The 24,372-nt window shown below is 37.5% G+C and overlaps 1 protein-coding gene across 3 annotated transcripts in view; it reads right to left on the bottom strand.

The window, feature by feature from the left end:
- LRRC28 (leucine rich repeat containing 28) overlaps positions 1-24,372 on the bottom strand; it is a 151,602-nt gene that overhangs the window by 5,168 nt on the left and 122,062 nt on the right. For all 3 annotated transcript variants that reach the window (XM_019460128.2, XM_019460129.2, XM_053888758.1), the window contains 2 exons: positions 17,823-17,998; positions 15,817-15,976 (listed from right to left, as the gene is read on the bottom strand). In XM_019460128.2, the coding sequence (XP_019315673.1) occupies positions 15,817-15,976; positions 17,823-17,998 (336 nt within the window). The remainder of the gene's footprint in view (positions 1-15,816; positions 15,977-17,822; positions 17,999-24,372) is intronic.

Raw genomic sequence — 24,372 nt, 5'->3', positions numbered from 1 at the left:
GAATCTGGAGAGTCACACCTGGGATTTGCTCGCCTGGACAGAAGACATTAGAACTTCTGGAGGCTGAGCGCAGGCTAGCCTGAGAATCATATAATGCTGGGGCCGCAGTCTTAGGATTGTCACACATATTCTTGGGTTTTACCTACAGAAATCCTATAGGCTGTCATAGTAAAAATTAAAAAAAAATCCCCTTGTAACTCAGTCAAGAGCAGGAAAGAAGTAGTTTTCATGTGTCACACCCAGAACATCGTCCAGAAGAAAGGACTGCTTTCCAGAGGAAAAGAGTTTACCAGAACCTTATCCTAGCTTGGGAAGGGCACTGTTGCCATTCCAGCCCCCTCTAGCCTGCCCATACCACCTCAGTGGAAAAAACAAGCTATGAGACATAAGAAAAACTTGTTAAAGTCATAGCCTAGAAACACAGGCCCACTATAATACTTAGATATAATCATAAAACTTCAGAACACGTTCCTCTCTCACACCATACCACCAGAGTAACTGGTTTCCAGCATAAGAATAGGGGCCCTGGGTGGCTTAGTTGGTTGAGCATCTGACTCTTGACTTCAGCTCTGGTCATGATCCCAGGGTCGTGGGATTGAGCCCTGTGTCAGAGCTGAGCTCCATGCTCAGTGTGGAGCCTGCTTGAGATTCTTGCTCTCTCCCTCTGCCCCTCTCCCTGAATCATACTCGCTCTCTCAAATAAATTAAAAAAAAAAATTAAAAAGAACAGTGGATTACAGATAAAACAGCTGCAAGATGCTGACTCTCTTTAAGAGTACACAGGGAAGTCCAATGTCAACTTAGGAGACTAAAACAAGGAAACTATGAATTTGAATTTGAAGCCTCTGACGCCTACAACCATAGCAAATATTAGACACAGCCCAACTCCCAGCCAGATTAACACAAAATCGCACGCTAAATGCCTACTTACCTCAGTTCTTTTTTACCTAATACAATATGTCTGACAAAAAATTAGAAGACATAAGGCAAGAAAAAGCACATGTTGAAGAGACAAACAGAACGTCAGAACCAGAGCCAGATATGACAAAGATGTTGGAATTTTCAGACAGAGAATTTTAAAAAATAGAAAAGAAAATCTAAGATCTGTGGGACAATTTCTAAAGGTGCAACATATGCATAATTAGAATACCAGAAGGAGAAGGAGAGAAAGGTAAAGAAATATTTGAAGTGATAATGGTTAAGAAGTTTACAAAATTAGTAACAGATCCAGTAGTGTAAGAGCACCAAGCAGGATAAATATCAAAAACAGAACAAAACAACCCCCAAAAGACACACAGGCATATCATACTCAAACTAGAAAAAAAGAATAAGAAAATTTTCAAAAGAGCCAGAGTGGGAAAACACTCTTACCTACAGAAGAACAAGCATATGAACTACAGTGGACATATTAGAAAGCATGCAAGCAAGAAAAGAGCGGAGGAAAATATTTAGTGTGCTCAAAGAAAAAAAAAAAATCACTGACTTAGAATTCTATACCCAGTAAAATTATCCTTCAAAAGTAAAGGAGAATAAAGATTTTTTCAGACAAACTGATAACTGAGGAAAATTCATTGCCAGGAGGAAAACAACAGAACTCAGATCTAAATAAAAACAGGAAGGCTGCTGGAGAAGGCATGAATAAAGGTAAAGTAAAATAGTTTTCTAATTTTCAATTGAACTAAAGTATAACTTGCTTAAAGTAATGAGGGTAGCAATGTAGTGTGTGACTACAACAGATGGATGTTGACACGAAGGGCAGCAATTCTGTAAGGGATGACAGGGAGGAATGTGGGATATTCAGTCACAAGACACCTTTATTACACATTGAGTAATATAGAGTCATTTGAAGATGGACTTAAATTAGTGAAAAAAATACATATTGTAAACTCTAAGGAAACCATTACACATTTTGAAAAAGGACTATAATGGGTATGCTAATAGAGGAGATAAAATAGAATCATGTAAAATGCTCAGTTAAAACCAGAGCAGGCAGAAAAAGAGGGAGGAAAAGAAATAAGAATGTAAAAAATAGAAAATAATTATAGACACAGTAGATATTAATCTAACTAAATCAATAGTCACTTTAAATTTAAATCACCTAAATATACCAATTAAAAGAGACTCTATAAGCAGATGAAAAAACTAGGCCCAAATATATAATGTGTACAAAAAACCCACTTTAAACATACAGAGGCAGACAGGTTAAGGGTAAAGGGATGGGAAAAGATAGAACATGTTAATACCTATATCAATTTCAGATGACATGGACTTCAATTCAGGACAAAGAAAAGTGTCAGACATAAGGAGGGGCATGACATCATGATACAGGTGTTAATTCTCCAAAAAGACATAACAATGTAAAATGTGTATGAACCTAATAACAGAGCATCAAAACATGTAAGGCACAAAATGACAGAAGTGTAAGAAACAGACAAATCCACTATTAGAGCTCTTTAAGTAGTTGATAGATCCAGAAAACAGAACATCAGAGAGAATACAGTTGTTAGTTATCATTAATCAACTGGACCTAATTGACACTTACAGATACTCCATCCAACAACAGAAAAATACACATTCATACACACTCATCTCAAGCTCATGTGTAATATTATTCAAGACAAACCACATTCTAGGACATAAAACTGCACCATAAAAAAATTTAAAGGAAGAGAAATCAAACAAACTTTGGTCTCAGACCACAACTGGAAATTAAACTAGAAATCAGTAACAGAAAGACAGATGGAAAATCCCCAAATATTTGAAATTTTAAAAATTAAATTCTAAATAATACATGGGTGGAAGAACAGGTCTCTAAAGAAATTAAAATATTTTGTAGTGGGGGAGCATGGGTGGCTCAGTAGGTTAAACGTGTGACTTGATTTTGGCTCAGGTTATGGCTTGTGGGTTTGAGACCCATGTCAGAATTCTCTCTCCCTCTCTCTGCCCCTCCTCTGCTTGCTCACGTGCGCTCTCTCTCAAAATAAATAAACCTAAAAAAATATTTTGAACTGAGTGAAAATGAAATACAACTTATCAAAAAATTGTGGGAAGCAGCAGAAGCAGTATTAAAGGGAAGTTCACAGCACACTAAACACATGTATTAGAAAAGAAGAAAGCTCTAAAATCAATAACCTGAGCTTCCATCAGGAAGTCATAGAATGAAGAACAATTTATTGAGGAAGATATAAAGAAATGGAAAAACATTCTGTGCTCATGGATTGGAAGAATAAATATTGTTAAAATGTCAATACTACCCAAAGCTATCTACACATTCAATGCAACCCCAATCAAAATTGCACCAGCATTCTTCTCAAAGCTAGAACAAGCAATCCTAAAATTTGTATGGAACCACAAAAGACCCTGAATAGCCAAAGTAATATTGAAGAAGAAGAAGACCAAAGCGGGAGGCATCACAATCCCAGACTTTAGCCTCTACTACAAAGCTGCAGTCATCAAGACAGCATGGTATTGGCACAAAAACAGACACATAGACCAATGGAATAGAATAGAGGCTCCAGAATTGGACCCACAAAAGTATGACCAACTAATTAATCTTTGACAAAGCAGGAAAGAGTATCCAATGGAAAAAAGACAGTCTTTTTAACAAATGGTTCAGGGAGAACTGGACAGCAACATGCAGAAGAATGAAACTAGACCTCTTTCTTACACCATTCATAAAAATAAACTCAAAATGGAAAAAGGACCTGAATGCGAGACAGGAAACCATCAAAACCCTAGAGGAGAAAGAAGGAAAAAACCTCTCTGACCTCAGCCGCAGCAATTTCTTACTTGACACATCTCCAAAGGCAAGGGAATTAAAAGCAAAAATGAACTATTGGGACCTCATGAAGATAAAAAGCTTCTGCACTGCAAAGGAAACAATCAACAAAACTAAAAGGCAACCGACGGAATGGGAAAAGATATTTGCAAATGATATATCGGACAAAGGGCTAGTATCCAAATTCTATAAAGAACTCGCCAAACTCCACACCCAAAAAACAAATAATCCAGTGAAGAAATGGGCAGAAAACATGAATAGACACTTGTCTAAAGAAGACATCCAGATGGCCAACAGGCACATGAAAAGATGCTCAACGTCACTCCTCATCAGGGAAATACAAATCAAAACCACATTGAGATATCACCTCACGCCAGTCAGAGTGGCTAAAATGAACAAATCAGGAGACTATAGATGCTGGTGAGGATGTGGAGAAACGGGAACCCTCTTGCACTGTTGGTGGGAATGCAAACTGGTGCAGCCGCTCTGGAAAACAGTGTGGAGGTTCCTCAAAAAATTAAAAATAGATCTACCCTATGACCCAGTAATAGCACTGCTAGGAATTTCCCCAAGGGATACAGGAGTGCTGATGCGTAGGGGCACTTGTACCCCAATGTTTACAGCAGCACTTTCAACAATAGCCAAATTATGGAAAGAGCCTAAATGTCCATCAACTGATGAATGAAGAAATTGTGGTTTATGTACACAATTGAATATTACGTGGCAATGAGAAACAATGAAATGTGGCCTTTTGTAGCAACGTGGATGGAACTGGAGAGTGTTATGCTAAGTGAAATAAGTCATACAGAGAAAGACAGATACCATATGTTTTCACTCATATGTGGATCCTGAGAAACTTAACAGAAAACCATGGGGGAGGGGAAGGGGAAAAAAAAAAGGTTAGAGAGGGAGGGAGCCAAACCATAAGAGACTCTTAAAAACTGAGAATAAACTGAGGGTTGATGGGGGGTGGGAGGGAGAAGAGGGTGGGTGATGGGTATTGAGGAGGGCACCTGTTGGGATGAGCACTGGGTGTTGTATAGAAACCAATTTGACAATAAATTTCATATTAAAAAAATAAAATAAAAATCCTAAAAAAAGAACAATTTATGAAGAACAATCTAAAGTAAGTAAAAATCACAGAGCATGTTCTCTATCCAAATGGAATCAAATTAGAAATCCATAACGGAAAGACAACAGGAAGATTTCCAAATGTGGATATAAAAGAACACAGTTCTTTGACCTTCCTTGACCTATGGGTCAAATGACTACTTTCCCATGGATTAAAGAGGCAATCTCAAATAGAAACTTACATGAACTGAATGAAAATGAAAAGACAACATATCAAAAATTTTGAGGCATGGGAAAGCAGTGCTGAGAGAGAAATGTATGGTACGTAATGCTTATGTTAAAAAGGAAAGTTCTCAAATCAATGATCTGAGATCCCATCCCCCAAAGGCAAAATAAACCCAAAGCAAGCAGAACGAAGGAATAATAAATCAGTGAAATCAACAATTTCACTAGGATTAAGAAGGTCAATAAAATTGATACATCTATAGCAAGACTAACAAAGATAAAGAGACAGAAGGCTCTCTTAATATAAGAAATGAAACAGGTGTTATCAGTACAAATCCTGAAACCATTAAAAAAATGAGATTATGAACCATTTCATAGTCATAAATTTGTAAGCTGAGAGTAGATGGATTCCTTGAAAACTACAAACTACCAACACTCAACCAAGATGAAATAGCCAACCTGAAAAGTACTGTAATTATTAAAAATTGACTTCGTAATTAAAAAAAGAAAAGAAATCTCCAGGTCCAGACAATTTCACTGGAGAATTCTATCAAACATTTAAAGAAGAGCTAAGAGGAATTTTTACAGTCTCTTGCAGAAAAAACAGAAAAGGAAGAACACTTCCCAACTCATTTTATAAGGCCAGTAATTACTCTGACTCTAAAGCCAGACAGTTTAAAACCAGAAAACGATAGACCATCTCTCTCATGAATACAGATAGAAAAATCTTCAACAAAGTATTAAACTAATACAGAAAAGTATAAAAAGAGCTATACACCATTGTCAGGTGGGGGTTATTCTGGGTATGTAAGGTTGGTTTAATATTTGAAAATCAATTTCATTGATCATGTCAGCAGGTGAATGAAAAAAAAATTGTATGATATCAATGGACTCAGAAAAAAGCATTTGAAAAATCTCCACTAATGATAAAAAGCCTCAGCAAACAGGAATAGAGGGGATCTTTCTCAATCTGATAATTAGAATCTACAAAAACCTACTGCTAACTTCATACTCTATAAGGGATGTGTACTTTCAACACCTTAATCAACACAGTACTTGAAGTTTTAACCACTGCAGTAAGGCAAGAAAAAGAAATAAAAGGCATAGAGAATGGAAGGTGGAGAAATAAAACTATTTCTACTTTCAGATGACATGATTGTCTACATAGAAAACACCAAAGCATCTACAAAATGTACTCCTAGACCTTTAAGCAAGTTCAGCAATGCTGCAGGCACATAAGACTGAAATACAAAAATGAATCACATTTCCACATACTAACAATGAACACATGGAAAGTGGAATTTAAAAGTATAATATCATTTATAGTCACATAAAGAAAGTGGGACACTTGGGTATAAATTTAACAAAACATTTAAGGACTTCTATGCTGCAAGTTATTAAATATTGATGAAAGAAATAAAAGACTACTTAAAAAAATGGAAAGACACAGTATTCACACACCGGAAGACTCAACATCGCAAACATGTTAATTCTCTCCAAGGTTGATCTATAGATTGAATGCAATTCTTTTCGAAATCCAGCACAAGGGTTTTTTTTTTTTTTTTTTTTTTTTTTTTGAGACAAAGATAAGCTTCTTCTAAAATTTATATGGAAATGCAGAGGCCCTAGAAGAATTAACAGAATTCTGAAAAAGAATAAGTAGAAGTATCACTTCTACTTATAAAGAAGTATCACTTTATCTGATATTAAGGGCTAATATATAACTACAGAATCAACACAGTTTGGCATTGACTGAGAGACAGACACAGATCAATGGAAAAGAGAACATCCTTATGACCCTGGGGTAGGTAAAGATTTCTTAGGACATAAAAAGCACTAACTATAAAATTAAAATGGATAAATTTGACTCCATCAAAATCAAAACCTTCTACTTTGCAAATTACACTCATATGAAAATGAAAGGCAAGCATCACTTTCGAGATTTTCTTAATTCAGGAAACTATATAAATTTTAAGTCATTGGATACTTTGTATTACCTTAACTAAAAAAAATTAAAGTTGGTTAGAACCCTACTTCAGATAATTTGCTTCACACACACCAGCATGTATACATGTGTATAAATCACAATTGAAATGAAACTCAGAAACAAAATGATCTTAAGTATGATAAGTGGATTTTTGAGGATCAGCTAACTAAACTTAACTCTCCTGGCTTTAAAAAAAAATAATTATGCTACATGAAAATCATTCATAGAAACAGTACATTTCATGCCGCTGGATTTTTAAAAATAAAGGCTCTAAGCAAAAAAATCCAACTCCATAAAAATGTGTTTTGTTGTTGTTTTGTTGTTGGTTTTTTACTTACTGAAGCATAATGCCCACTGATCATTATTAACTCCTTATGATGCTCAAGGGTGGGGTGGGTAACCTGGAGGTGCCATAGTTGTGCTACAAAAAATCCAACTATGTGGACTTATGACTTGTGGGAGATTCTAACAACATATTGTATCTGCTTGTTGCATTAATGATCTAAATTGTTACAAATACACCAAATCTACTGCCTTACGAATGGATTTGTGCTGGTTTGATCCTTTAAAATTCCTAAGCTGTGGCACCAGGGATGTGACAGTTTTAAGGGAGAAATTCTGAGCTAAGCAATAAACTCTATAGTTAGGAAAAGGAGGTTAGTACATTCTACAAAGAACATCAGACATGACATTTGTTGCTTTAGAATCTCTTATTTATAGGCAAGACAGGAGAAAGAGCATTTCAGCTTAGTTTTAAAATACAGAAATACACTATTCTTAAAAAAAAAATCACAATGTGGTTGGCACATTCTGGAGTCCCCAAAAAAACATAAGAAATATGGTATCTTCTTTGCAAACGTGTTTCCTGACTAGAAACAAAAAGCAAAAAGCATATCCTTGACTCATACAGAAATTCAAGCCAGAAGAAAAACAATATTTATTAGACGGAGTTGATCAGATGACATCCCAAACCCGTACACAAATTAAGGGAGAATTATCTCATAACATATTGTATCTGCTTGTTCCACTTATGTTAACGGTGACGGTTTCTCATGGGAAGATCCTACGTGCAGACCTAGAGGCTTAAATATGACATACTGGTTTCTCTATTTGATCAGTCCATCCCCTAGGACGTCAGGGGTGAAATGTATGTATGGGAAAAGAAGTTATCAGGTGGTGTGGTCAGGGCTGAATCCCCGGTACCTAATACAGAGTTTGGCACATCGCAGAGGTCAATGCACAATAACTGAGTGATACGAGTAGGAAAAAACAGTGAAGAACAATTTACTTAATTTGTTGAAGAGTATTTTACCTGCGCAAAGAGGGTGCCGGTCAATGAATAGGCTTTGGCTAAAAGAAAAAAAAAAAAATCCCAAATACAAGTAAGCAAATAATGTCAGTATTACTGATTAACTGGTTTCATAGAAGAAAGTAATAGCCATAAAAAGCAAGGATAAGGTAATGAGAAACATTTCGTAAGTGATTTAACTATATAAGAATTAGGAGAGATTATTTAGAGATAAACTACAGTGAGTGAAATTACAGTGAGTGGAGAAGAGAGTATTAAGTTGTCCTGAAAGATGAGAGAAGCCATAAGACAATGAGTTCCGCACGCCTCTCACAGGCCTCTATCCCGAGGCACATCCGTCACCAGGACATCTGGCCCTCTCACGTAATCGCTCTGGCCTAAAAGACCAAGGAGAATTCCTGAAGAAAACGAAACTCTACATCAGAGCTTGAAAGCAGCTGACTGAAGCCAGGGTGTCATTACCTCCCACAGTGCTCTGCTTGCGGGGAATGCTCACTGCATATCTGCTAACTGGACACATTAATTAATGAGTGGATGAGTTACTCTGAGCTATTTGGAACTAACTCCAATAGCATTTTTAACAAGAAGAGAAAAAAAATTCCTAAAACTCACCTGGAGCCAACAAAAGATCCCACAGAGCCAAGCAAATCTTGAGAAAGAACAAAGCTCGAGGCGTCCCATTATCTTGACTGCAAAGTGTTTTACAAAGCTACAGTAATCAGAACAGTATGGTATTGGCATAAAGAAAGGTACACAGACAAATGGAACAGAACACAGGGCCTAGAAACAGACCCACACAAAACTGTTAACTGATCTTCCACAAGGAAGCCAAGAATATACAATGGGAAAAAGAGTCTCTTCAAAAAATGGTGCTGGGAAATTGGATATCCACATGCAAAAGGAATGAAACTGAGAGTAGAAAGCTTATCTTACACCATACATAAAAAGATCAACTCAAAATAGATTAAAGACTTATATGTAAGACCTGAGACTATAAAACTAGAAGAAAACATTGGGAGAAAGCTTCTTAATTAACATTGGTCTTGACAATGAATTCTTTTTTTTTTTTTTTTTTTTTTAAAGTTCATTCATTTATTTTTGAGAGACACAGAGACAGCATGAATGGGGAAGGGGCAGAGTGGGAGGGAGAGAGAAAATCCCAAGCAGGCTCTGTGCTGTCGGCACACAGCCCAATGTGAGGCTCAAACTCAGAAAATCATGAGATCATGACCTGAGCTGAAACCAAGAGTTGGCTAAACTGACTGAGCCACCCAGGCACCCCTACCATGAATTCTTGAACATGACACGAGTAGCACAGCAACAAAAGCAAAAACAGGTGAGTAGGACTACTTCAAACTAAAAAGCTTCCGCAAAGCAGAAGGAAACAAAAGGAAAAAGCAACTTATAAAATAGGGAAAAAATATTTGAGAATCCCACTACTTGATGATGGGTTAATATCCAAAATATATAAGGAATTCCTATAACTCAATAGCAATAAACAAATAATCTGATTTAGAAATGGGCAAAGGACTTACACAGACATCTCTCCAAAGACATACAAGTGGCCAACAGGCCCATGAAAAGGTTCTCAACATTATTAATCATCAAGGAAATACACATCAAACCACAGTGAGGCATCACCTCATACCTATTAGGATCGCTATTGTAAAAACAACAAATGAAACAACCAAACAAAAAATAATGTGTTGGCAAAGATACAGAGAAATGGGAATCCTTGTATACTTTTGGTGGGAAGGTAAAATGCTGCAGCTGTTATGGAAAATAGTACGGCAGCTCCTCAAAAAAATTAAAATATAACTGTCATATGATCCAGAAATCCCACTCTGAGTATGTAACCAAAAGAAATCAGAGTCTCAAGGAAATACCTGCACTCCATGTTCATGACGGCATTATTCACAATATCCTAGATCTGAAAACAACCTTAATGTCTGCTGATGGGTGAACAGATAAAGACAATCTGGTAGAAATATGGGATGAATTTTTTTTAAGTAATTTATTTTTAATATTTTATTAATTTATTTTGAGAGAGAACATTCGCAAGCGGGGAAGGGCAGAGAGAGAGAGGGAGAGAGAGAATCACAAGCAGGTTCTGCGCTGTCAGCGCAGAGCCCAACGTGGGGCTCGATCCCATGAACCATGAGATCAAGAGTCAGATGCTCAACTGACTGTGCCACCCAGGCGTCCCATAAGGATGGAATATCACTTAGACTAAAAAAAAGAAGGATGTCCTGGCATATGCAATGACACAAACAAACCTGGAAGACATTATGCTAAGTGAAATAAGCCAGCCCCAGGAGGACAGGATTTCACTTACACGAGGTATCTAAAAAAGTAAACTCATAGAAGCAGAGAGTAGAATGGTGGTTGCCAGAAGCTGGAGAAGGGGAGGAAGAAACGGGAGTTGTTGTCAGCTTCAGTTATGCAAACTGAACAAATTCTAGAGTGCTGCTGCTGAATGTGGTGCCTGTAGTTAATATTATTGTACTATGCACTTGAAAATTTGTTAAGAAGGTAGATCTCATGTTTAAATGTTCTTAATACAATTTTTTAAAAAAGGATATAAAGAGCACCAATAATCTGATTCAATGGATCCTTGGTTGAGAAGTCAATTTAGAGAGGAGTGCCCGGGTGACTCAGTCAGTTAAGCATCTGACTCTTGATTTTGGCTCAGGTCATGATGTCACAGTTTGTGGGATCGAACCCTGACTCAGGCTCTGTGCTGACAACGCAGAACCTTCTTGGGATCCTCTCTTTCTTCCTTTCTCTCTGTCTCTCCCCTGCTTGTGTGAACATGTTCTCTCTGTCCCTCTCTCACAAAAATAAATAAATAAACTTTTAAAAAAAGTCAATTTAGAGAGATTCTACTTTAACCTATTACCAATGGTCATTTCTGGTTGAAGTTCTTCTGTTTGAGATAGTCTCCTTTTGCAGAATTGTAAAAAATTTTTTTAACGTTTATTTATTTTTGAAACAGAGAGAGACAGAGCATGAACGGGGGAGGGTCAGAGAGAGAGAAGGGGACACAGAATTCGAAACAGGCTCCAGGCTCGAGCTGTCAGCACAGAGCCCGACGTAGGGCTCAAACTCATGGACCACGAGATCATGACCTGAGCCGAAGTTGGACGCTTAACCGACTGAGCCACCCAAGTGCCCCCAGAATTGTGTTTTCTAATTTTGCTTCTATGATCATGTGTGAATTGAATAGACATACTTTGTCCCCCATCAAAATAAAAATAAATAACTGGTCTAACAATTTTTTTTAAATTTCTTTTATGTTTTTATTTTTGAGAGAGGACACACACACGGTGAGAGTGGGGAGGGGCAGTGAAAGAGGGAGACACAGAATTCAGAGAAGGCTCCAGGCTCCAGGCTCCAAGCTGTCAGCACAGAGCCCGATGCGGGGCTCAAACTCACAGACTGTAAGTTCATGACCTGAGTTGAAGTCGGATGCCCAACCAACTGAGCCACCCAGGCGCCCCTGGTCTAGTAATGTTTTAATAATTAAACATATTTTTATATGGTTTTTATATGGTATAACTGGAGAGGAGTCCTGCCCCAGGAAGAATTATACCCAAGTTTTATCCTTACCTGATTTAGATATTTAAAAGGAGATTTTGAACTGGGGCATCTGAACAATCAAGTAAGTGTCCAACTTTGGCTCAGGTCATGATCTCATGGTTTGTAGAATCGAGCCACTGACAGCTTAGAGCCTGCTTGGAATTCTCTATCTCCCTCTCTCTGCCCTTCCCCCACTACTCTCTCTCTCTCTCTCTCAAAAATAAATAAAACATTTAAAAAAAAAGATGAGATTTTTTTTTAACTTACAAGTTGATGTTGGAATGGGTTAGGATTTGGGGGGTGTTGGGATAGGGTGAATTTATTTTGCATGTGAGAAGAACATGAATTTTTGGAACGGACTGTTATGGGTTGAAGTATGTCCTCCCAAATTCATGTGATGAAGCCCTGACCTCTAATGTGATGGGTATTTGCAGTTAGGCCCTTCTGGAGATAGTAGGTTTAGATGAGGTCATGAGGATGGGGCACTCATAATGGGATTAGCACCCTTATAAAAAGAAGAGACACCAGTGAGCCTGTGTGCATGTGCTCACAAGCTCTCTGCCATGTGAGGCAGCAAAAAAGTGGCCATCTGCAAACCAAGAAAAAAACTCTCCCCTACAACCTGACCATGTGCACCCTGATTTCAGACTTCCAGCCTAAGAACTGTGAGGAAATAAATTTCTGTTGTTCAAGTCAGTGAGTTATGGTATTTTGTTATGGCGGCCTGAGCAGAGTAATGCAGTGACATTATTTGGAAACAGGATCACTTCAGGTATAATTAGTTAAGGGAGGATTAAAGCCCACCTGAGTGGGCCCTAATGCAATATCACTGGGGTCCTTACAAAAAGGGGAAGTTTAGACACAGAGCGAGACAGACATAGAGAGAAGATGATGTAAAGACACAGGGAGAAGACAGCCATCTATCTCCAAGCCAAGGAGAGACGCCTGGAACAGACCCTTCCCTCACAGCCGTCACAAGGAACGACTCCGCCAACATGCCGATTTCAGACTTCCAGCCTCCAGAGCTGTGAGACAACGGATATCCTATTATTTAAGTCACCCGGTTTTGTGGCATTTTAAATGTTGTGGCATTCCTAGCAAATTAATATATAGCCCTGAAAAACCTTGGGTGACCTGATTTCCTATTGGAAAATACAGAACTTGTATAAATCACGCATGCATGGGGAAAAGCCAGACACGTTGTTGTAATAATAAATAACCCTCTATGCTGATGTTCTCCATTTTAATAAGTGAACAGTAAGTTTTAGGAAAGAAAATGTGCTATAAGGATTCAAAATCATGAATATGCTAGCCATTCTTCTGTTTTATTGATATTTGAAGGTTTGGGAATCTATTGTTTATTAAAAATACTATAATTTCTTTTTGCTTCACTCTGTATTAAATTTAGGTTGAAACTAACACTTGTATGGGACTTGGTATTTTAGAAGAATATCCAATATGTTCTTTTAAAATGATGCCAGATGTCCACAATGATTTAGGTATTGGCTGATACAATGTATTATTTACAACAAGCAAAGCCAACTGAACTGAATATATTATAAAACTTAAAAATAATATTATCAAGACCTTGTAGTTAGTTTATGATATTAAAAATATTGATTTTATTTTCAGCAGTAAGCTACTGAGATTCAAGTAGTTGGTTTTCAGTTACAAAAGAAAGTACTTTAAAGACTATGATAGAAACTGAAGTCAATGCTTTTAATACAATCTCCATAGCAACATGGGAAGGAGCAAAGTCTGGTGGACCGAATGAAAGCCACAAACTCTCAATTTCAACCCTAGCATTAACTCACCACAGAAAGCCATGTTTATGTCTTGGCATTTCATCTTTGCTATAAACACAGGCACTTCTGGCTTTGCTCAACAAACGGGCACTGCTTAAGTCCTATGTACTGGATATATTCATTTTATGAAACTAATACTATTATATTTTATGTCCCGAAACAATATAAGATTATTCACACTGACATTCTAGGTTGTAGCAGACAAATAAGTAACAGTCAATAAAACATTCAAATGCTGAATAAATTCCCCAAATCTCCTATAAAGATAACACACACAAAAAATGTCTCCTTTTGAAGGATCTAATTTACTTTCACAAATTAATTGCCATGATAAAAAGAAAGTTTATCTTTTTGAAAAAGGTATTCAGAATTTTATCAGCTACTGACAGGGTATCCTGACCATACAGAATTGTTTTCATTTTCATATTTTCAATAAGAAAATGTCTTCTATTAAAAAAAAACAACAAAACACTGTACTATGCATAAGGATTTTATGATAGTTTAATGAATTCGTTAAGATTATCCTATGATGATATCTTACTAACATGAAAAGCATTTGCTAGAAACACACACATACGAGAAATTTTTACAAGTCTCTGTGCTAAAAAAAAATAGATTAAAATAGTTACCATTTACTTAGTATTTATTACATGCCTGGGCTCTTTCCATGAATGATCTCATTTATCCTCACAATGACCTTATTAAATAGATATTAATATTATGCTCATCTTATTAATGAAAAGTTGAAGCTTAGAGATTTTATGTCCTCTGCTCAAGGTCTCTGGGCGGAGGAGCTGGAGTCAGGGCCCGGGCACCTGCCCCTATGCAACTATGGCTCTCCTCCACTGTGTCTATTTCATTTGTTAATTTTATTCGTGTAGGAAGTAATACACGCAGACTCTGACTCAGTCCTTTTAACTCCAATCTAAACGGAATCCCACTAAATTTGGTGATGTGATCACTTCGGATTTTAAGTAGCAAACTTAGAAAGGTTTGGAGGAAGGCTTCTTGTGGGCAGGCACAACGAAGCAAAAAACGTTAAAAATACAGAAAGTGGAAACAGCAACCGGAAGTATAACAAACCAGGGTTATTCGGGGTAAGAGAAAGAGAAGTGCAGTTGTGCGAGGGAGTGGGTACACCGCTGGTAAAGGTAACTACCACTTGTTGAAGAGCCTTTACCTTCATCATCTGCTCATCCTCATGATAGCCCCACCCAGCACGATGTTCTCTCCCCAGTCTGAGGCTCAGAGAGTTTCAGCACCCCGCCCAGGCTCGCTCTCTTTCTACAGAAATGCTTACAAAGTAAATGCTTCTTGGCACTCAATAGGGGGTAACAAGTTCTCTGAAAAACTTACTAACCCAAAATACCACTGGATGGATAAATGAGGCGTTCTAGTACTTTCTTTTTTTTAACTTTGAAAAAAGTGAATTTAGAAAATCCTAAATTTAGAATATCTATATGCTAAGGTTGTGTTAATGGGGGATTTTTCATTTGATGTCCTAATTTTAATTGTCTGGTTTTCTTTTTTTAAACCACCAGTTTAGGGGTTTTTGCTTGGTGAACATTCTTAGCAAATTCAAGGCACTGCGCCAATAAATAGAGAGTGGCAAGAGAATGGCATTTGGAAGTGTTAGAAATTCAAAACAGAAACACATACACACACACACGCACACACACAATGTTCAGCCATGTACTTTCAGTTAGCAACGCCAATTAAATAGAAGGGCTGGGCTGGTCCCATTATATAACAAATATTTTGTTCTGACATTCCTTATTGCCTAAAGACTATTGTGAATAGCGGAATAGCAGGAAAACGCTCCTGGCAAAGAATGAGCTACTCTAAAGAACATATGCAACAAAACTCTTCTGTACACGGCCAAAAAAGTAATAGAGGGAAGTCCAGTTTTCTTGTGATGCTGAGAATGTGCTTTTGTTTCCTTCAGCTGTATCTCAGGAAGCACTCTGGGCACCTTGAGAGCTGCTGACTTAACAATACTTCCCTGCATGGCCTCCACCCCTCTCCCAGGTGTAAGCCCTGGTGCCCACTTAGGCATGATTACCCCTGGTGCAGGCCTGCCATCGGCGTCTCTCTCAAGGGGAAGAGCTTGGGGTAGACAATTGTAAACATGGGCTCACTACACCGGTGACAGTGTCCCAGGGGGCAGTGCAGCAGCTCCAGGAGACTTCTGGGTAACGAGATCGGAGACAGAAAGTTCAAATCTGGAACACAAGAGAAAATCAGGCATGAATACAAAAAAATCAGATTTCCTTACACGGGGCTTGAAATACGTTTCTTTGTTACTCAGTCCACTTGGTTAGTTAAAAAGTATTGCGTGTTGAAAATAACTGTTATCTGATAGGCACTGCATTATTTGGAAATGAAAGATTTTTTTAACTTTTTTTGATACTAAGAGGAAGCCTAAATTTGCTCTTTTAAGAGCAAACAAAAGCTGGCCTGAGGCAGAGGCAAGGAAAGAATAACACCAAATATTCTTTAAGAACAAAGATTTAAAAAAAAGGCATTAATTTACCCAGAGAGGGTTTACAAAACGTTCTGTGAGAGACCAAGAAGAAAAAAGGGCTGGCACCAAAGACTAACACTGACTTCCATTAAGTTCTTCCCAAAATCGACTGGGCATTTAGCACTACTCAAGCTAAATTGTATTTACTGAAAGGAATGAAAGCGGGAAGCAAATCAAAGAAAGAAAAATAATGAAACCAAGCTTTTCCCTGTTTCATTAATAAAGCTGTCATTAATAAAGAGGGGGCCTCCTTCTCGGCTGAGCCTGAGTGATACAAAAGCAACGTTGAAAGCAAAACATCCCAGTGGCTCAGACAATCGTGAGCACAAGTGCACACTGATTCCCACCGATGGCAAACATCCAGAAGAAAGAGAAGTGGTCACAATGAGGCAAAACCTAAAAATTACAGACTCGTCTTTGGGAAGGAAATACAAATGATCTTATCATCCTTTAGATCTATCTGGACTTACCAATAACCATTTATAAAAATGGAACTTACCCATAGGTGAATAATTATCAGTTTTCTGTCTAGTATTAAAAACCAACTCAACTTTGTATTAGACATTTCTAGAAGGCTGACTGATGTTAGATGCTTTCGTATGGATTTTTTTTTGAAGCAAAGACAAAACATTTAGCAGTTTAAAAAACTTGAAATGTAGCTTATTTAACATGGCCTACTGCTTTTTCAAAGCGTCTCCGAGACCCACATCACAACACCTCTGAAATCTATGTACCGCCAAATCCTTTCCAAACCAAGAGTTAACATGCTGTGGTGGTAGTGCCAAAGATTCCTGATATTTCTTCCCCTTCAGGTGTATAATTTCTCAGATGTAAGCAGACTGCATGGCAAAAACCCACTCTGCTGGAAGGTACCCAACTTTGCTTTGAGGATAAGACCTTTCATTTTTTTTTTTTCCCCCACAAAAGAAAAGTGTCTCTGCCAGGCTTTTCACTTCCACCAGATACATGTTCCCAAATACCAATTTCCTTCATTTAAACCACATGGTTTACATTAAATTTTCTTTAATCTTTATGTATTTTTGAGAGAGAGAGAGACAGAGTGTGAGCTGGGGGAGGGGCAGAGAAAGAGGGAGACACAGAATCTGAAGCAGGCCCCAGGCTCCGAGCTGTCAGCACAGAGCCCGACACAGGGCTCGAACTCACAAACTGTGAGATCATGACCTGAGCCGAAGTCGGCCGCTTAACCAACTGAGCCACCCAGGTGCCCCTAAACCTCATAGTTTAACTTTTAACCTCTGTCCTTTATGACTGAAGACCATATTTTAGCAAATGCTCCTGTGTCAGTAGGGGGTACTGAAGGGATCACCATTGATAAAATTACAACTTTTTTTTAATTAAAAAAAAGTCCCATTGCACAACAATGTGAATGTATTTCATGTCACTGTACTGGGCATTTAAAACTGGTTAAAACAGTAAATTTGGATCCACCCATAAAAAAAAAATGGACACCAAAGTAGGCAGCATAAAACATAATTTCCAAGTTCACTGAGTAAGAGGCAGAAAAAGAGAAAAGCCCCGTGTACCTTTAAGGAAAGTATGGTATGTGTGATGTAGACTCCTCATGGCCAGCTCTTGCAGAGGCAGGACGCGATCATTCTCTGTCCCTATGGCCTTCACCTCAGCAGGGAGGAAGACGGTTAGTTGCCCCGATGAAAAGGAAAGCAGCTTCACCTCAGAAACTTGAATAGGAGCACCACAGCTGCAGAAAGACACATTCACAGTAGTATTAGCAAAAAAGGAAAAGAATATATATGCCAATAAAAATGTGTTAATCAAAATATACATTTAAAATCTTAAGACGCTGCTGAATTGCCAGAATTCTTTTCAAAGTGAACAGATGCTATCCTGGGTTCCTTAATAAAGCCTGGCACAGAAATGTAAACTCATCAGTTGGAACTCAGCTATAGCACTGCTGAGGGCCAGTTACTTCCAGCAAGGACAAACTTTGAAGGAACTTCCCTTCCCAAGACCGCCACAATTTTCTCTGGAAGCTCCATTTATCCTCATTTGATTACCCTTTCCAAGTGCATGTTCATTGAAATTTTCAAAATTAAAAGGAAAAAAGAGTACTCTGTTGAGTTATCGTATTTTGGTTTCACAGCATTTTTGTGTGGGAGAAGAAACCCTACAAAGCAGATTGATTTCTGATGGATCCTTCCATAAACTTGTGGGGGAAAATATTCACAGCGAAGCCTCGTGAATACACGAAGTTATGCCTTATCCCCTGTAGCCACCAGAAGGCAGAGGTGGCTTTGTTCCTGTGGTTGCCAGGTTGCCAAATCTAAGGAGTCTGACCTTATCTGACCTCCAGGTTACCTAAGTCTCAAGTCTTTTCATTGTCAAGACTAATGACAAACAGGTACCAACAAATCTTGGCTCTCCAGATACAACAGGAGATAGTATCTCTGTCCTCAACTAGAAACAGGCAATGGGAAGGCACAGGCATGGGCTGCAGAAGCCAGTGGCTCATATGTTTGAAGTTCCTGCACTTGCTCATTCCTCCCACCAGAAGACGTCTCCAGAGCATCAGTTCTACACCAAAGATACTCAAAACAACAAAAACCAAACCAACCAAACCAAACCAAGATGACTCCTTCCCTTGGAAAACGTAATATAATTACAGTATAATTGTTCTAATGTTTGTTCAGAGAAGACAGAATGACCACCTGTTCAGGGAATTAGGGAAGATTTTACAGAGGAGACAATATCGGACTCAACTGATTTCACTCAACCAATTTCTCCACCTGGCTCAAGGAAAGAACCTCAGAAGGCCACTCTGGGAACCCCTGACTGGGAAAAACCCATATCCTAAATGGAACCGGTATTTCAAATTCGAACATTATTGTTTGGTTTTGCCTATTTGAACAGACACCTTCTGTGTCTGGCTCCATTTGTCAACATTCTATTTCTGGGATTCATCCATGTTGTCGCATGAACTATAGTTTATTCATTTTCACTGCTGTGTAGTAATGATAAACATTTGGACTGTTTCCAATGATGGGCTATTATGAACATTTTTGTGGATATTTGATACATATGAGCATGAAATCCAGTTAGGTACACATGTAAGATCAGAAGTGGGCCTTACTATCGTGAGCAGAGACAGACAGTGAGAAGGTAAATCTATAATAAAACAGAGCGAGAGGGGAGTGAGAGCTGTATTTTTTTTAAAATTTTTTTTTTTTTTCCAACATTTATTTATTTTTGGGACAGAGAGAGACAGAGCATGAACGGGGGAGGGGCAGAGAGAGAGGGAGACACAGAATCGGAAACAGGCTCCAGGCTCTGAGCCATCAGCCCAGAGCCTGACGCGGGGCTCGAACTCACGGACTGCGAGATCGTGACCTGGCTGAAGTCGGACGCCCAACCGACTGCGCCACCCAGGCGCCCCGAGTGAGAGCTGTATTAATCAAAGTAAGTCTTTCTGAGGAGGTGACACTTGAGCACAGACCTGACTGAAGAGAACAGTTTAATCAGGGAAGAGGAAATCAGTCACAGGATGGCAGGCACCTTAAATTGAGGACAAGGAACTAAGAGTTCAGGGAGTCCAAAGCAGCTAGAGTTTGCAGGACAGAGAACCTCAGAGGAGAGAGATGCACAAAGAGGGAGTTCTGGAGATCTGCAGAAGGCCCCCATAAGTATTCAGATGAGTAATGATCAGCCCAGGCATGTGAGGAAACTATCCGACGCTGGAGAAAGAACCAGCTGAAGATATTAAAGGTAACAGTGCCCACCGCTCATACAGGGTTGAAAACAGTGTTTGTTCTTATCAGACTTGAACCTCATAATTCATGATGCATTAGGTAGAGTGCATGTAAGGGTCTTATCTCAGTAGTGCAGAATAACTAACACTAGACGGAACATTATTCCATTCCCATCTAACAAATCCTAAAAGCCATATCTGAAAAGATAAAACTGTTTCCAATTAACTTAGTTGTGTCATATACCAAGAATAGTTGTATGAATACAAAAATACCCAGCACTCAATGTGGTAAAATTCACACTGTCCAGCATCCAGTAAAATATTACCAGGCTTTCCAGTAAGTGAGAAAACATGACCTATAATGAGAAAAATCATGTAAGTGAAATCAACCAAGAACTGACAGATGTTAGAATTGGCAGCAAAGGTTATTATAATAACAATTTTAATTACTGCCTGGAATAACATGTTACACACAGAGCTCTCACCCAAGAAACTGGAAATAAAAGAGCAAATGAAACCTTAACAGAAAAAAGAAATAATAAAGAGCATCAAGAAAATCAATGACATAGAGAATGGGATGATAATAAAGAAAAATCAATTAAAGGCTAGAACTTCGAAAAGATTAATAAAATTGAAAAATTTCTAACTAGACTTACCAGAGAGAAGACACAAATTACCAATATCAGGAATGAGAAAGGAGACATTGCCCAACTTCTACAGATAATAAAAAGGCAATAAGCAACTTTATGCTAATACAAAGTCCTTGAAGGATAAAAATTAGAAAACTCACTCAAGAAATAGGTAAGTTGAACAGCCCTATATTTAAAGAAGTTGAATTTTAGTTAAAAGGTTGGAATACTTCTCAACTCATTCTATGAAGCCAGCATTATCCTGATACAAAAACCAGACAAACACACTTCAAGAGAAAAAAACAAAACAAAACCAAACAAAACAAAACCCAGCATCACTCTTGAACATAGTTGGAAAAAGTCTAGACAAGATTTTAGCAAAGTGAATTCAACAATGTATCAAGCTACTATGACCAAATGAGGTTTATTTTACTAATTAAGATTGCACTAATATGAGAAAATCAATGTAAATCACTATACTAAAACTTAAAAGAAAAATAACCATAAAGTCATTTCAACAGATACAGAAAAATTGTCTAACAAAATCCAACACCCATTCCAGGGAGAAAAGAAAAAAAAAAAACCCTCTTAGCAAATTAGGAATAGAAGGGAGTTTATTCATCTGATAAAAGCTATCTATGACAAAACAACAATTAATATTATACTTGGTGAAAGACTGTTTTCCCAATAAGTTCAGCAAGACAAACATATTTGTTCTCTACTTCTATTTAACATTGTACAGCGCTTACAGCCAGTGTAATAAAGCAAGAAAAAGAAATAAAGGGCAACTAGATTCTTTTTAAGGAAGAAGTAAAACTGCCTTTCCTCCCCAAAGACATTACTGTGTATGTAGAAAGTCCAAAAGAACCTACACACACCAAAACAACAACAACAACAAAAACCAAAAAAAACCACCAAAAAACAAAACAACAACAATAACAACAAAACTACTGGAACTATGAAGTGAGCTTAGCAAGTTTGGAGGATACAAGATCAATATACAAAATTATTTGTACTCTATATGGTAGCAATAATCACTGGAAATTGAAAAAGATTTAAATATCATACATGATAGAATGAAAAATATGAAATATTTAGGGATAAATTTGACAAAAGATATCCATGACCTGTACACTGAAAAGTACAAAATACTGCTGAGAAATGAAGATATTTATTGTGATCATAGTTTTAAAGGCTCAAAACTGCTAAGATATTAATTCTCCTCAAATTGATCTATAATTTAATACAATCAAAATCACAGCAGGTTTTCTTTTTAAATATATGTTGAAATTCTGGTTCTAAAATTTATGTAGAAATGCTGAACAATTAGAATAATCTAACAATTTGGAAGATAAATTTGGAGGACTAACACTACCTAATTTTAAGACTTACAGTAAAATTATGGTAATCAAGACAATATGGTGTTGTTGTCAAACAGACTAATAGATCAATGGAGCAAGGAGAGTTTCTAAAAATAGACCCATACATATAAGGACAACTAATTTTCAACAAAGGTACAGTGGAGAAAGGAAAGTACTTTTAACAGATGGTGTGGGAATAACTGTATATCCACATGCAAAAAAAAAAAAAAAAAAGGAACTTTAGCCATACTTGTACCATATACAAAAATTAATTCAAAATGAATCACAGACCAAAATGTAAACATAAAGCTTAAAAATTCCAGGAGACAATCGAGGAGAAAACCGTTGTGATCTGGGTTACACCAAAAGCAAGATCCACAAAGGGACACATTGATACAATGGACTACATCAAAATAAAAAATGTCTGCTCTTTAAAAGGCCTCGTTAAGACAATGAAGAGACAAGCCATGGACTGGGAGAAAATATTTGCAAAGTATACAGAAGATAAAAGATTTGTATCCAGAATCTATAAAGAACTTTCAAAACTCAATGAAAACACAAATATCCAAAAAAACAATGGGGAAAAGATGTACATAGACACTATGTCAAAGCAGATATAAGAATGGCAAATAACACAAGCAAAGATGTACACTCTTACTGGAAAAATGCAATTTAAAAATATAATGAAATATCACTGCAGAACAATTAGGGTGGATAAATTTAAAAGGCTGACTATTCCCAAAGTGGCAAAAATAGGGAAGAACTGAAAATCTCTTATATTGCAGGTGGGAATGTAAAATGGCGCAGTTATTTTTTGAAAGTTTGTCAGTTCCCTAAAAAATTAAGGATATATATGGTCCAGGCTCTCCTCTCCTAGATATTTATCCAAGTAAATTTAAGTCTAGGACCATTAAAAGGCAGTTAACATATGTCCATAGCAGCTTTATTTGTAAAAAAGTCAAACACTAGAACCAACACATATGCGCATTAACAAGTAAACAGAAACAATCTGTGGTATATCCATAGAATGGAATTCTATACAACAATAAAACAGAATGAACTACTGATACACACTACATCATGAATAAATCTCCAAATCCTTATGCTGAGTGAAAGGAGCCAGACCAAAACAGAGTGTACGCTATTTAACTCATTCATATAAAACTCTAGAAAATACAAATTAGTGTATAATAACAGAACACAGATCAGTGGTTGTCTGGAGACAGGATGAGGGCAGGAAGGAATGACTATCAAGGGGCATGAGAAAACTTAGGGATGGATATGTTTATGATCTTAATTGTACAGATGGTTTCAGGAGATGTGTGTGTGTGTGTGTGTGTGTGTGTGTGTGTGTGTGTGTGTGTGAGAGAGAGAGATATACAGACTAGGAGAAGCAAAGCAAAATAAATACAAAGTATGGATAGGATACTGAAAAACATAAGAACTGAAATTGATCAAAAGGAAACAAAACATAGAAAGTATAAATAAAAACAAAACCTGGTTCTTTCAAATAAAAAATGTACCTGGCATGTATTGATCAAAGGAAAAAGACAGCAGAGAAATTTGCTGGCGAGTGTGGGTTTCAGCTGGACAGTGAAGGCTGCTGAGGTGTTACTGGGCATCCTTTTGCTGGTTGCTGCACAGAAAACAGCACCCTGGAAGCGGGAAGGAAACCCCTGTTCTGACCTTGCACTATCTCTCTAGGGCCCTCTATTGAGAAAGCCTCATATAAACCAACGACAAAGGAAAAAATTCTACAAGGGTCAGTCCCAAGGAAAAGGGTAGATCTGGAACTGAGAAGCAATAAACTGATAAAAGGCACACGTACTTGAGTCCTCTCCACAGGGAGATAATGCAATTTGAGGCCTAGCATAATGTCACTGTTCCTTATATACTGCATCTGGCAGGCACTCAAAACTAACTAGGTACAATATAGATAAAACTGTCTAAAATAAAATCAAGAGAAACATTTAAAAAAAGAATTTTAAAAAAGATGTAAGGTTATGGAATTATCACATACAAACTTTACAGTAACCATATTCTTAATATGTCTAAGGAGCGCCCGAAGATAGAGAATTTCAATGGGAGCTATAACACATGTGGTGTTAGACTATGAAGAAATCTGGGGCACCTGGATGGCTACATTGGTTGAGTGTCCAACTCTTGATTTTGGCTCAGGTCATGATCTCACAGTTTGTGAGATCGAGTCCCGTGTGGAGTTCTGTGCCGACAGCATGGAGCCTACTTGGGATTCTCCCTCTCTCTCTCTCTGCTCCTCCTCCGCTTGCATCCTTTCTCTCTCTCTCATAAAATAAATAAACATGAAAAAAAATCTCTCTCTCAAAATAAATAAATAAACATGAAAAAAAAAAAAAAAGAA

Source organism: Panthera pardus, unplaced genomic scaffold (genome assembly GCF_024362965.1).
Source record: "Panthera pardus isolate Hobbes unplaced genomic scaffold, ASM2436296v1 HiC_scaffold_24, whole genome shotgun sequence".
Lineage (NCBI taxonomy): Eukaryota > Metazoa > Chordata > Mammalia > Carnivora > Felidae > Panthera > Panthera pardus.
The sequence above is the reverse complement of the archived record's forward strand: the minus strand, read 5'-3'. Positions and strand labels throughout refer to the sequence as shown.